Raw genomic sequence first — 15,458 nt, 5'->3', positions numbered from 1 at the left:
TGCATGCTCCATGCGACTCGGACGCATGCACTGCAAATTTTGCCCAACTGCGTAAATATCAGGCCCATAGTTACTGTAACACAGTGATTGAATCTGTACAGAGGGCCTGATTCAGACCCGCTCGGGAGAGCTATGCGCTCGCAAGCGGGTCGATGGTGGCCCAGTGCGCATGCGCACGACGGAGCTGGCTACGTCGTGCGCATGCGTGAGACCCGGATAGCGACGGGAAAACCGTCGCTCCGGGTCTCGTACCAAAGGGGGCGTGCTGTCGATGGTGAGTGACAGCACGCCCCCTTTGGTGGGCGGGCTGGGGGAGTGGCTGCCCAAACGGAGGCGTTCCCATGTGAATGCCTCCGTTTGGGGGCGGCCCCACTGACATCACGAGTGATGTCAGTGGGAGAGATTTCAGCTCTGGTAAATATCTCTGGGGCTTGCGGCAACGAGACCCTACCACAAGGGTCTCGTCGCAAGCCCGATGGTCGTGATGGTCTTGACCATCGCGACCATCTTCCTGGCCGCTCGCTATAGCTGTGGGTGGTCACCCACAGCTATTCGAGCAGCCAGGAGGCCGCTCTAAAAAACAAGAAGGCCGGCTCTGATTCAGAGCGAGAGCTCTGTCAGAGCGTCCGGCTCTGAATCAGGGGCAGAGGGCAGAAATCAGGTGTACTGTTGGCTCTTTCAAAGAAATAGCTGCTGTATGAGGAAGCAAACCATGTCCATTATATTTACACTTTCATGGTGGTAGTGCCCTAAGGCCAAATTAAAGTACTTGGGACTTAACCAGCTGTTAATGGCAAAATAACAATGATAGGATATTTCACCCTTCTCTGGACACTGATAACATTCGTAGAATGAGTTTTACTACAGTACTTACAGCAGTATTGTAATGTGCTCTTTATTGCAGGTTTTCTCCAGTTATATCTAGGGAAAACCTGCACATTCAGGACCATTGGTCTCGTTTCAACCCTTAAAATATGTGGCCTTTTCTATTTAAAAAAAAATAATAATATCCTTACAGAAATATTTAGGCAGACATGTTTCAGTTTAGGGATGGGCATTGGTGCGTTAACCATTGATGGTGGTTAACCTCAATGGTATTAAACCATCGACGGTGAACCATTGCTCTATTGCTCATCCTGCAGTGGGCCAATCAGAGGTGGGGACGGGGCTTCGTTGATTGCATCGGCGGTGGAGCTAAGGGCCTGATTCAGAGCCGCTCACAAAAAGCGAGCGCTCGCTCGCTCTGAATCAGGGCGGCCGCTTTTTTTTTTAAAACCGGCCTCCTTGCCACTCGCATAGCTGTGGGTGACCACCCAAAGCTTTTGCGAGCAGCCAGGTGATGGTCACGATGGTCGTGACCATCGGGCTTGCGACGAGACCCTTGTGGTAGGGTCTCGTTCCCGCAAGCCCCAGTTTGCTTCCTGCTCTAATAGAGCAGGAAGCTCAACTAGTGACATCACTAGTGATGTCAGTAGGGCCGCCCTCAAACGGCAGGCGTTCCTTCGGGAACGCCTCCATTTGGCCAGCCAACCCCCCTCCCTGCCTACAAAACGGGGCGAAAGCCGCCCAATTTGTAGCGAGCCCCAGAGCAAGTGAATTTCTCACTTGCTCCGGGGCTTGCGCTCGCGCATTGCTCTACCATCGACCCGCTTGTGAGCGGGTCTGAATCAGGCCCTAAGTTCCATCTCCCAGCGCCTGGGAGAACAAAACAGAAACATGGGGGCGGGAAACGCTGTGCCATCGATGGCGGAGAACCATTGGATCTCCGTTCGATGGCAAAACCATCTGTCATCAGTGGCTGACCATATGTCAGATTCCAATCTAAAAGAGGAACATGTTCTTCTCATACAGAGGAAGTGTGATTATTTTTAGCAGTAACTAATTTTAAAACAAATTACATTACTGTATTTGAGAGCATTTATATCCACTAGTAAACTGCTGGTCAGTACCAGGGGCCTGATTCAGCAGTGTACAGAATTGCAACTATGTACGCAGATCAACAGATGGTTCAGCACGGCGTATGCACCGTACTGCCGTGCACTGCAATTGTACTGCGATTACGCACACACATAGGAATCCATCACAGAGTGAGTGACAGACCGTGAGCGTTTGGTGGTGGTGACAGGGGAGTGGTCAGAAAAGCACAGGCGTGCCTGTGTGTTTGAATGGGTGTGCATAAATTAGCCACTGCGATGGCATACGCAGCTTGAGGACTCTCTGTGTGCAACGAGACTTGCAATTTCTGCCACAGGTTAGACCTGCTGTAATTGTGCATGCCGATGTGGCAGAAATTTGCATATTTTCGTAGCTTCATTGCGTGCGATTGCGCAGCTGCGATTGCAATTGCGATCCATACTGAATCAGGCTCCAGAACCTCTAAATTGGTGAGCACTGGAGTCAGAGGACTACTTTGTCTGGTGGGTGTCAGAGGACTACTTTGTCCTCTGACACCAATCACATTTCTTCACTTAAACTTACACTCATGATTTTTTTTTCTACAAAATATCACAGTTGTAGTGACAGTGAGTAACATTTATTATCTAGCTACGATGGCACCTGTCAAGGGGTGGTATGTATCAAGCAGCAAGTGAACTCTCCGTTCTTGAAGTTGATGTATTGGAAGCAGTAAAAATGGGCAAGCATAAGGATCTGAGCGAGTTCGACAAGGGTCAAAACAGCGATGGCTAGACGATTGGGTCAGAGCATCTCCAAAACAACTTTGTCTTGTGGGGTGTTCCCAGTATGCAGTGGTAAGTACCTATGAAAAGTGGTCCAAGGAAGGACAACTGGTGAACAGACATCAGGTTCATGGATGCTCAAGGCTCATGCATGTGGGGAGCAAAGGCTAGCCCATCTGGTCTGATCTTACTACTGTTGCGCAATTGCTTAAAAAGTTAATGCTGGCTATGATAGAAAGGTGTCAGAACACACCGTGCATCACAGCTTGGGGTTGCGTAACTGCAGACCAGTCAGAGTGCCCATGATGACTCAACTAAACATTGTTGCAGACCAAGCACGCCCCTTCATGGCAACCTTATTCCCTGATGGCAGTGGCCTATTTGAGCAGGATAATGTGCCCTGCCACACTGCAAATATTGTTCAGGATTGGTTTGAGGAACATAACAAAGAGTTTGCGGTGTTGACTTGGCCTCCAAATTCCCCAGGTCTCAATCCGATTGTGCGTCTGTGGGATGTGCTGGAAAAACAAGACCGAGCCATGGACGCTCCAACTTGTAACTTACAGGACTTAAAGGATCTGCTGCTAACGTCTGGTGCCAGATACCACAGGACACCTTCAGAGGTCTTGTGGAGTCCATGATTCAACAGCTCAGAGCTGTTTTGGTGACACGAGTGGGACCAACACAATATTAGGAAGTTGGTTTTAATGTTATGGCTGATTGGTAAAAGTATAAAAATGGGAAAAAAATGCTTTATTTAATTAAATGAATCATTTTTCTAAATCTCACTCTGCTATCATCACCCCATTCTTTGCATAGAAAAGCCATTGCAGGAGAGTCACTGCGTTGGCCAAAACCAGCAAGACCTGGCGATGGTCATTGCAGACTGGTAGGAACGCTATATACGGAAAATCCTTTGTCTAAATCTTTCTGCAGCAAGTTATTATACTGCTTTGCATTTATACCTCTACATAGCTTAGGGTCATAAGCAAATATGGATACTTTACAGCTTAAGCCATCCTACAATGTAATAAATAACAATGATCGAAAATAGAGGACCCAATACTAATCACTACTAATAATTTTAGTCCTCTCTCAGTATGTTCCATATATAACTACCCTTTGGATTCTATCCTGACCTTCATCCCCTTTACATTTTTTCTGATAGATGTAATACTCTAATACTCTCATCTTACTTACCAGAATGTGTATTAAATGGTACTGAATGATTTTGCAAGATCCTAATCGATCACATCAGTTGCACTACCAAGATCCAATTTGAAATTTATCACCTCATAAAAATAAATACTGGTTGTTGTCATCACTAGTCTTCATGAAACCACGCTAATACTGAAGATCATTTATGAACCATAGAGCAGCAGCACACCTTTGAACCTGTTGTGTGTCTCGATTTGTGAGAAGGCACCTACATTTCTACTAAGGGCCATAGTTATAAAGACAAAGATGGCCCTGTTCTTGAAGAGCAGCAGTTTGTAAAGTTAGTGGGGGGGAAGGGTTTCATAGTGACACATGGAGTAGGCAGTGCAAAGAAGAGATTTCGTTTAATAAAGGCTTGTAGAAAGTAGGGATGAGCGGTTCGGATTCTGTGGAATCCGAACTGCTCCGAACATATGGGATCCGAGTCCACATGAGCCGTTTTCCCGTCTGACTCGGATCCTACTTCGCAGCAGAACTTCATCCTCCCGACGTCGGATTCTCACAAGATTTCATTCTATATAAGGTGCCGAGACCGGGACTCTGCGCCATTTCTTTCTCGGCACGCATGCTGCGCACTGCTCTGAAGTAAGGTGGCTGTGTCCAATCTCCAGACTAGCAGCTGTGCTGGTAAGTGACTGTAGGGGGGACACTGCACGCTGATGTATGCTGTGCTACTCTGCTAATTAAAGAGGCTGTATTAGCCTGTCCAGACTCACAACAAGTGGATGTGCTGTTAAGTGACTGTGTATAGGGGCACACTGCACGCTGATGTATGCTGCGCTACTCTGCTGATTAAAGTGGCTGTAGCCTGTGTCCGACACCAGCCTCACAACAAGTGGCTGTGCTGTTAAGTGACTGTGTATAAGGGGGGCACACTGCACAGCACGCTGATGTATGCTGCGCTACTCTGCTGATTAAAGTGGTTGTGTCCAGACTCACAAGTGGCTGTGTGTACAAGGCATGCCGATGTATGCTGCGCTGTACTCATGCCCATCTGCTCCAGTGTAAAAAAAAAAAGTAAAATATTGATAAAAAGTATAAGTAAAAAAAATGTAATTAAAGGTTAAAAAACAATTTTTTATTGTGCTGTGTCCCACTGTGTACTGTTTACAAGCATCGTGACTCCTTGGGCCATAGTCCTCAGTGTATACAAGCACCGTAACTCCTTGGGCCTTAGCCCTCTGTGTATACAAGCACCATGACTCCTTGGGCCTTAGTCATTTGTGTATACAAGCACTGTTACTCTTTGGGCATAGCCCTCTGTGTATACAAGCACCGTGACTCCTTGGGACATACCCCTCTCTGTATACAAGCACTGTGACTCCTTGGGCCGTAGCCCACTGTGTATACAAGTACTGTGATTCTGCTGGCCATACCCCACTGGGTTGGTTGGAGGGCACAAGGACAATTCCATCTTGCACTGTTTCATAAGGAATCGGTATGTAATGCCGGCGGATCAAATTCCGACAGCGGCAGCCCAACGGGTCGAAATCCCGACAGCAGCAGGTAAGTACTCTAACCCTCCCCACTAAATACCCTAACCTTCCCTTAGTGGTGCCTAACCCTAACTCCCCCCCCCAGTGCCTAACCTTAACCTCCCCCCCACGTTAGTGCCTAAACCTACCCCCCCTGCCAGCACCCTAAACCTAACCCCCCGGGGGGGTGCCTAACCCTAACTCCCCTTTTCCCTACTGTATCCCTTACCCTCCTGGGGGGGTGCCTATCCCCAAGTTCCACCAGGGGGGTTCCCTAAAGCTAAGCCCTCCCCCCGCGCGTGCGCGGCTAGATGCTAAGACACCCGGCTTACCTTCGTTCGGTATGCCGAGCATGGGGATTTACTAGTGGGGCTAATGATAGGCGTCAAGCTTAAGTACGGCACTAGCACAGGTGGTCTGGGAAGCTTTGGAACCAGCATATTTTCGCAGCTGCGTTCTGTGCGAAATCACAGCTACGATTTCATTAGCATCCATCTCTGAATCTAGCCCTCTGTCCGCCAATCCTGGCTTGGTCTTTTGTACCAATCTCCAATCTTCCCACTCGCACTGTATGGTGTCTGTACCTCTCCCACCTGATCGGGCAGTTTATAGTGGCAGTGCTGGGTGAAAGATGTGGATAGCATAGCGTGAAGGTAAATAATTAAAAATAATTATAAAACATTTATTTCTTAAAACTCCACTCAAAACTATTTGTAATTTGATTTAATTTACTTTCCACCTACTAAATAGCATGCAAAAGTACATTTAACCTTTCAAAAAACACAAGACTCTCCGTTTAAACTGGACCGTGACTGCTGCAGTAATTACACCAGTATACTGTGACTCGCATGTCTGTACTTTCTCATCTAGTGATGAACTCTATTTATCTAATAGTTTAGTTTCATATTTTGCATGTGTTACAAGATAACAGTTATTTGATCTGTATTATAGAAGTGCAAACTAATAGTAAACGTTTCAGATTGTAAATGATGAGAACAATTTTCTCAAAGGTCTATTATTTCTATTTACCAATAATGGTAAAGGATAAGTCATTGCCTTTCTCGTCATACAACAAAAAAAAACAGGTCAAATGGCAAATAGCTAGTGTGTGATTTGCATACCAACAACTCTTGCAGATTTTGTCACAGAGTAGAATCTCTTCTAAGGTGAATTGTGTTCCACATCTGGCCCTGATCTTTTTGAATGGGGATCCAAAATATTTGTGTCCATTCAGATTGTCTCCATTTGTATTGATCACAGATATGTCATTGTACCCTGTACCATACTCATGATGTATAATTTTCTTGTAGCCAAGCTCAGGAGGTCTCCTACCTGGACAAAAGATGCAGCAAATAGGTATGCTCCTTTTATGTTTTCTTGAAATATAATATCCAATTTCTATATACAAGTAGCAGACAAAAAAAATGGAAACCACTTAATAGGGTGGTGGGTCACCACAGGCAGCCAGTTTGGCCTGCACAGACCATGGCTTTGAGTCTACCAACGTCTGGAATTGTGCAAGAGGGATGTAGAACCATTTGTCCACAGCAAAATCCCTCAGCTGACGCCTAACTTACTGTATGGCCGTGGAGAATACTATTTTGGTTGTCATTACATAATCCATAAATGCTCTATTAGGCTCAGATTGGTTGACTGAGAAGCCACCTAAGTGCTATGCGTATCAGGCCATTGGGCAATCATACCTTATCTGTGGATGGGAGCATTGTCTTCCTGAAAGACACTCCACATATCAGGAAAGTAACACTGCAGCACGGGGTGTGGATGTTCTCCATTAGGTTCATCAAGTAGAGATTAGCATTGACCCTGATTTCTAGAGAAACTCTTTACTCTTAAAAACCAGCACTCTGGTTTGTAGATCATTTTCAGTTGACAACACACATAGTCATCCATTTGGTAAGATCATGGTGAATTCAGATTCTTTTGACGATATTTTTATTCTCCACTAATAACTGGTCCATTGCCTGTGCTCCTTGCACCACTGAACCCACAAAGACGCATTCCAAGGTGGTATCATATCCTGCTCTGTAGAGTTCTCGTCAAACCACTGTGGGTAATCCCGGCTGCTTATGATGCGAGAAATTTGCTGTCAATTGATCTGCAGCTCACTTGTTTTGCTTGCACTTTGAATTAATGCATGGATATCCCAATCCTGGAGAATACACTTTTGTCCTCTATTGAACCTTGCTATATATGTTTTTACCATGTTGTTACATGTTGACATCCCCAGAGACACCATTGCTTGTGAACTATTAGCAGTTTGAGCCATCTTGGTCACAGAAGCTCCTAACAAATGTGCCTTTCTAGGCAACCAAGAAAGTCCATCAATTTTATACTTGACCCAAACCATGTTATTTTCTTATATTACACATGAACCACACTTATAAGGAAGCTCTTCTTTTCATTATGACTGGTTACCGTCATTTATGCAGGTCACAGGTGCTCCCATTTTTTTCACCACATGTATTCAATCTCTACATGTTATTAAACATCCTTGTTTTGAATCATTTGCAGAAACAGAGGAGACAGGGAATATTGTAGTAGCTGTATATCCATATCAAGGGATCCATCAAGATGACTTATCCTTCAAAAAAGGAGAAAAGTTGAAAATTCTTGAAGAGTAAGTGCTTTTCATGATTGGTGTGTTAATCAGTGACTTATATTACTGTCATTTGTTATAAAGAGCATTTAAGTGAACATTTATGTAGGGCTCATGTATGGTCCTGTCATTACTCAACACAAGATTAGACAAAATCACATTGAAAAAAAGAGCGATCAATGTTGTCCTAGAGACGCAGGGACTATTAGATGGACAATTGTTGTAAGTGTTAGTGCCAGCGAGCTGAGTGCTATTATGTGAGATTTCTGGTTTATTTAATCCCCACCATGAAAAGAGACGTAGTTTGGGAAAGGATAAGATTTGACCAGTTCATCAAATGATTTGCCAACATGAATTATGGTGCATACACGCGGGAAGATTAAAATGCTCGATCATATCATTATCGTTCATATCGTGCATTTTTTGGTCCCTTCCAACCCACCAACGACCTGCGATGCGCGGGCACGTATGGACGATAACTATATCGTCCATTGCCCATGCATGCAGGCCAACCTGGTCGATATCAACCAGGTTACTATAGGACCCGCGATCGTTGATAGGGACCCGTTGATCGTGGGTCATTGGCCGTTGGTGGTGGTGTGCTGGATGATCGATATCGATCATCCAGCACTCCGGGAAGGTGCAGGACGATCAGTCAGCAATATCATTATCGTACTGTGTGTATGCACCATTAGGCTACAAAAGCTTTTATTGGCAGTTAAGTTTGATGTATCTCAGGAAGAACAAGATTTGTGATTTTGCTTTACAATAGATATATTTTATTTATTTATAAAAGGGTCACCTACTCCTCCTCCATTACATTTGACATTATAGGAAATTATATTTCTCTTTCTTTCCATGGGGGACACTGGGGACCATGTGTATAGGTGGAGCTGGAGGAACCTGGGCACCAAATAGTTAAATGTTTGAAGCAGCAGCACAGGCTCCCCTATAACCCACCCCCTGTCTCATGCAGCCAGTTTCTTTTTGGTGCCCAAGGAGCTGGGCACTTTTTGTTTAGCTGCTCCTGCCATTGGATAAGTTTTTTTTGTTTTTTTTACTTTTCTCTGAGTGACTGGCTGTGTCACTGTAGACACAATGCTCACGCCAGCAGCTCCATCTCCATACTCTGGTGGCCGGCGCACTGGCCTATCTGTCAGTGACACCAGTCGGTCCCTGGACAACACATCAGCAGGGACACAGCTGCGGCCAGAGCTCCAGGGGCAGGTAAGAGGCTCCCCGCACTATATTAGTCTTTGGACTAATATAGTGTAAAAAATCAACAAACTAAGCAGGATGCAGACAAGGGTTTGGTCCCTCGCTAGGTCTTGGGCATGTGGAGGTGTGTTACAGGTCAAGTAGGCAGTTCATCACTTAATGAGACTGTAACAGTGAAGGTAGGAAACACAGAGTCATAAGGGACTAGGAGACAAGTGACAAGGAGCACTATAAGCAAGGATTGCTATACATTATTTATTAATAAATGTTTATTTTGTAGTAATTCCAATGCTATAATAACCATAGATAACTTTGGTGGTCTGTATCTCGCCTTCATTGCTTTTCCTTATTTTGCTGTTTATGTCCTCCATTTCAATGTATTTTTGTAACTTGCCCATCTCAGTGCAATTCAGTATATGCAGATTAACAAACCTGAGATGGTTCCATGTTAATATTTATAGACTAGAGCCTGTGCGGGCGATTCACTTGTTCAGCCAGCGGCTATTTTTTTTTTAAGGTGCCCGGTGGAGCAATTCAATTGATGCTCTATCTGAGCGCGTTAGCTTTCGGTGCCGGTATTTCTGCTCGCACCCTCAGGAGGGTGCAAGCAAAAATGTGCGAGTAACCTGTGGTTTGGATGCCCTAACCAGTACTTTAGAATGGTTTAGCCATTTTACACAGATAAACCCGGTCTAATAAGGCATGAAGATAATGAGCGCCCACAACAATTGCATTGCAAATTTCGACGCCCATGCAACAATTGAGTCGCCCCCTGTGTGTTACTGATGGCACAGGGAGTTTTAATTTAACTGCGCTTACACCATGAAATAATCATTGCTGGTATTTCAAAGGTATCTAGTTATTTATTCACACATTTGAACGTTAGTCTGATATGTTTAGTAAAACCTCTTAACATCTAAAAAAAACCCAGACATAATTAAAATACCTTTTCTCTGCAGACACGGGGAATGGTGGAAAGCAAAATCCTTGATCACCAAGAAAGAAGGATACATTCCAAGCAACTACGTAGCCAAAGCTAACACGTTAGAGACAGAAGAGTAAGTTCATTGCTTTAATAGCGTTGTCTTGCAATACCGATGGTCTCCAGACACTCATGGTTATTCTACCGTTTATTTCTCAGATGGTTTTTCAAGGACATTACAAGAAAAGATGCAGAACGGCAACTGTTAGCCCCTGGAAATAGTCCTGGTGCCTTCCTGATCAGAGAGAGTGAAACTTTGAAAGGTTGGTTATTTTTCTTGTTTCCATCTAAACTGTCAAATGTCCCATATGTATTGGCGTATAATGGGTGTGCGGTGCATATGGACCCTTGGTCCAAAGGGACCTATGCTGCAGACCCTGCACCTATATAATTATAATTACTTCTCCGGAGTCCTGTTTCGGCTGGAGCTGCAGAGCAGTAAAAATCACTGGGAAAATGGCAAGGTGGTCATTTTCCCGGAGATTTGTGCAATTACAATTAAGAAGTCGCCATGTTCTCAGAGACCTGTGCATGCGCAGTAGACCCTGACACAAAGCCAGAGTCTACTGTGCTGCCAAAGAGGAGGGGGACCGCACGGAGCCTGCGCACTCTCCTCTCTTGAACTGACCCTGCCAATCATGGTGCGGGCACCATATACCCGGAGACCTGACAAAGAGCAGGGGGCCTGCACAATGCACCCCAAGGCGTGCGTATATCAGAGTGCAACCACATACCTAAGATTGGTATATCTAAAATACAGATGTAGCCGGCTACAACGTTGCCGCGATGCATGTGCAACTGCGGCCCATGCGACTAAGCGCGGCCGGCATTCGCCCATTGCAGTCTATGGCGGGAGTGTGTGTATGCACATGCACACCATAGACGCGGGCACACTAGTTGCGCCATCCATTCCGCGATGCGCTCGCATCGCGGGATGGATGAGCGTGCCTACATCTGTATATAAACAAACACACACACATAAATATATATACAGTGTATATATATATATATATATATATATATATATGTTAATAATAATAAGCATTACTACAAAATTAGCATAGAATTAAGCATAATGGTGTGCATACGACATAACAGTTAAGATATATAAGAATCAAGTGTTGCATAGGATATGAGAGGGGTGGGCTTGGGTGGAAAAGACAGGAGGTTAAATCTGGCTTTTAGGGTACACACCCAGGTCACTTCTGGCTTGCAGTACTGTATGCTAGTATGGTCAGATTATTAGGGCACAGACAGTCCCACCAAATTCTCGAAAATGCCCACTCATGATCTTATTGATTTTGACTGGATTATTGAGAGATGCCATGTTCTTTTTTTGTTGCAATATCAGGAGTTTAAATACAGTTTTGTAAGAGAGTTGCAAACTATGCAAGACCCCTCTATATATTCTATTTGTTAGTTGTTATAGTTTACTTGAAGGTGTACTTTATGGACATGTACTATGGGAGATACTGTATGTGTCAAATCTTCGAGAGTAATAAAGTGGAGAATTTGGCCATAACAACCAATCAGCTGCTAGCTGTCATTTAAAGTTAGAAACTGGTTGGTTGCTATGAGCAACCACTCCACTTTATCTCTCTCCAAGATTTGATATATCTCCTTTAAATTCTGAGCTGTGTTTTGCAAATGAGGGCCTGATTCAGAGCCGGACGCTCTGATCAGAGCGCTCGCTCTGAATCAGGGCCCTCCTATCTAAACTTGGAGCGGCCCCCTGGCCGCTCGCATAGCTGTGGGTGACCACCCACAGCATATGTGAGCGGCCAAAAAGATGGTCGCGATGGTCAAGACCATCGCAACCATCGGGCTTGCGACGAGACCCTGCGGTAGGGTCTCACTGCCGCAAGCCCTGGAGTGATTTTGGCTCTAAGTGCCGAAATCACTCCCACTGACATCACTAGTGATGTCAGTGGGGCCGGACCCAGACGGTAGGCGTTCCCATGGGAACGCCTCCGTCTGGCAGCCACGCCGTCGGCACGCCCACCAAAGGGGGCGTGCTGTCACTCACCATCGACAGCACGCCCCCTTTGGTGCGAGACCCGGAGCGACGGCTTCCCCGTCGCTAGCCGTGTCTCGCGCATGCGCACGACGGAGCAGCCTCCGTCGTGCGCATGCGCACTAGGGCACCATCGACCCGCTTGCGAGCGCTCAGCGCTCGCGAGCGGGTCTGAATCAGGCCCTGAGATCTTAAGTTTTATATTGTCAATCAGACTGGGTCTATAAATTACAATTTGTAAACTACAACTTTTCTAGTAAGTGAATTCTAACTTCTCATTCTCTTATTTCCACTTTTCCAGGCAGCTACTCGTTGTCAATTAGGGATTTAGACCCTAAGAACGGTGATGTCATTAAGCACTACAAAATCAGGACTCTTGATAATGGCGGTTTTTACATCTCTCCTAGAATCACTTTCCAATGTATCAGTGACATGATACAGCATTACCAGAGTGAGTTTTTCTAGTTTTGATTAATATGAATGAACTTTTGTTCTTTATGAGCTGATGATCTTGATCCCGAGGTATATGTCAGTTGTAAAAAGTTTAATGTGTTTATTAAGTTTTCATTTGAAACAACATTGTTATGGATCACACTGTTTGCATTGCCAGTGCTCTGTGCACACAGTAATGGCAGATGCATTATATTACTACTACTAGTGGGAAGTCGGACAAGTTGAAATAGATATATAGATATATATATATAATCATGTGACAACTTGGGGTAATTAGCCTGGTAGACTGGTGTCAGTGGTGCAGTGATTAGGGGCAGAATTAGGGTCCACACGTGACTTTCCAGTAAAATAAACGAAAATGATGCTTTACTTCCAGCATGGAAACCAGTAAACAGAAATAAAATAATAAACAACCTAGCCCTTTCTTAGGGCACTAGCTCACTTCTTGAACCCTCTCTATAGAAGCAGCTAATCTGCATAACAGTCTTTCACAGTCTCTGAGATCTGTGGTCCTTCCTGCCACATGCAGGACTGGACACTGGCCTCCTGGCCTGGTATAGCTTTCTCAGCTTGTTGGTTGCCGCCTCTCACAAGGACAGTGTCAGAGGTATGTGGATCTGCCTGCCTCCTGGCAGGTATGATCCTGACCACCTGGCAGGGCCGGACTGACCATCTGGCTCTTCTGGCAAATGCCAGAAGGGCCGATGGTCAAGCGGGCCGGTCTGGCCGTCTGCATGGAAAGGTATAACTTATAATTCCCCCGTCTGCATGGATGCTATTGAAAATATCTTTCCCAAAATGGCCGCCTGAGAGAAGACATTTATTGCACATTAACTGTAATGTTACTAGAAGTCCTGTTGGTCCTCTAGTGTCCACTGGCCATGTCCTGCCAGTGGACTCTAGAGGACCAGCGGGACCTCTAGTAACAGTTACAGTCTGACACGTCCCCCCCTGCCTGCTTGTGAAGAACTGGAAGTACCGAAGAGGAGCAGCAGCGCGCTAATACAGGAGCAGAAGACTCAATGTGACAACTGCATCTTCTGGACCCTGAAGTGGAGAGAAGAGGGGGCACTACCAAACATCAGGTAAGTGTGTGCACTTTATTTTCCTTTTAAATCTGTTACTAACTGCCCTACTGACAGACAGCTTTATATGTGCAGGGAGTGCAGGTCTCCTGCAATTACAATATATATAGTCACTGTATCTCCCCCTCAGTAACCCAGCCCCCACACTCCCTGTCACCCCCAATCAGTGTCCCAGCCCCCCCCCTCCTTGTAACCCACCTCAGCGTCCCAGTCCCCACCCATAACCCTCAGTGTCCCAGCCTCTACCCTCCTTGTAACCCCCCTCAGTGTCCCAGCCCCCACCCTCCCTGTAACCCCAAATCAGTGTGCCAGCCCTCACCCTTCCTGTAATCCCCTCTGTGTCCCAGCCCTCACCCTCCCTGTAACCTCCCCTCAGTGTCCCAGCCCTCACCCTCCCTGTAACTCCCAATGTGTCCTAGCACCCACCCTCCCTGTAACCCCTAATCAGTGTCCCTTCCCTCACCCTCCCCTCACCTCCCTGTAACACCAAATCAGTGTCCAAGCCCTCAACCTCCCTGTAACCCCAAATCAGTATCCCAGCCCTCACCGTCCCTTTAACCCCCTTCAGTGTCCCAGCCCTCACCCCCTGTAACCCCCAATCAGTGTCCTCATCCTCCCTGTAACTCCCCCTCACCCTCTCCGTAACTCCCCCTCCGGCATGTCTGACCAATCAATGTTTACTGATCGGTAATGTGCAAACACTGTACAATTATCTGGCTGATCAGTTGATAACGGGTGGATCGGCCAGATAATTGTATAGTAAAATGCCCAGCGTAAGTAACACAATCACCCTCAGTTTTCTCCATCACACAAAATGAAGAAGATAGAGGGGCAGAATGAAAACAAAGATCTGGGGCCAAATGTAATAGGGTGAGTGTTTAGAAAATGTTAGAGTTTAGCAGTAAACTCTGCACTTTTTAACCTCGGTCAATGTAATAGAGTCAGAACAGGCAAACTCGCATGTTTTTCAGACTCAAAAACTCTCATTATTTTTCTCTCATCCATACTGTGGGCTCTATTTACTACAATCCGCATATTGAATGCGGATTGTAGTGTGATATTACCGAGTGAATTCGCATTGCGAATTCAGGTAATATCACAGGGATTTACTATAAATCCCTTGCAGGGACAGAGCTTGCGATAAAGCTCTGTCCCTGCGGATCCCATCCGCACTCTAGTCGCGGTATTTTCGTAAAAAATACCGCGACTAAGAGCACGCGCATGCGCCGACCGACCACCGCTACTACCCCCCCACCGACGCTAAGCCCCGCCCCCGGCGCTAAGCCCCGCCCCCCGCGATCGCGGACCCCCGCGACCCCCCCTCCCTTCATTACACTTACCTGCATCCTCCTGGCCTCCGGTGGTCTTCTCCGGGCTTCCCGATCAGGTGATCTCCCATACTGCACTGGGGCCCGATCACCTGATGACCGGGCCCCAGTGCACTGAGGGAGACCAGCTGACCGGAGAGGAGCCATCACCGGAGGCCCGATCACCGGTCCCTGGATTCAGGTAAGTGAAAAAAAAAATGTTTAATTTTTTTTTTCTTTTTTTTACAGCAATCAGCTTGCGGTCTCTTTAGACCACACAGCTGATTACTGGTACCGGCTCCCGCCTCTGCTCTCTCCGTTAGAGCAGAGTGGGAGCCCGGTAACCGGGGGAGACCCTGGATAACGCCACCTCCAGGTGGCGTTATTATCACAGGGCTTCCCCCGGTATTT

General features: G+C 46.2%; 1 protein-coding gene across 4 annotated transcripts in view; it reads left to right on the top strand.

The window, feature by feature from the left end:
- Nucleotides 1-15,458, top strand: part of LYN (LYN proto-oncogene, Src family tyrosine kinase) — a 116,550-nt gene that overhangs the window by 59,800 nt on the left and 41,292 nt on the right. For all 4 annotated transcript variants that reach the window (XM_088469527.1, XM_088469524.1, XM_088469526.1 and 1 more), the window contains exons 3-7: nt 6,682-6,727; nt 7,904-8,009; nt 10,166-10,264; nt 10,348-10,451; nt 12,504-12,653. In XM_088469527.1, coding sequence (XP_088325653.1) covers nt 6,682-6,727; nt 7,904-8,009; nt 10,166-10,264; nt 10,348-10,451; nt 12,504-12,653 — 505 coding nt within the window. The remainder of the gene's footprint in view (nt 1-6,681; nt 6,728-7,903; nt 8,010-10,165; nt 10,265-10,347; nt 10,452-12,503; nt 12,654-15,458) is intronic.

Source organism: Taudactylus pleione, unplaced genomic scaffold (genome assembly GCF_031769625.1).
Source record: "Taudactylus pleione unplaced genomic scaffold, aTauple2 ptg000093l, whole genome shotgun sequence".
Taxonomy (NCBI): Eukaryota; Metazoa; Chordata; class Amphibia; order Anura; family Myobatrachidae; genus Taudactylus; species Taudactylus pleione.
This window is presented reverse-complemented; position numbering and strand designations above follow the sequence as displayed.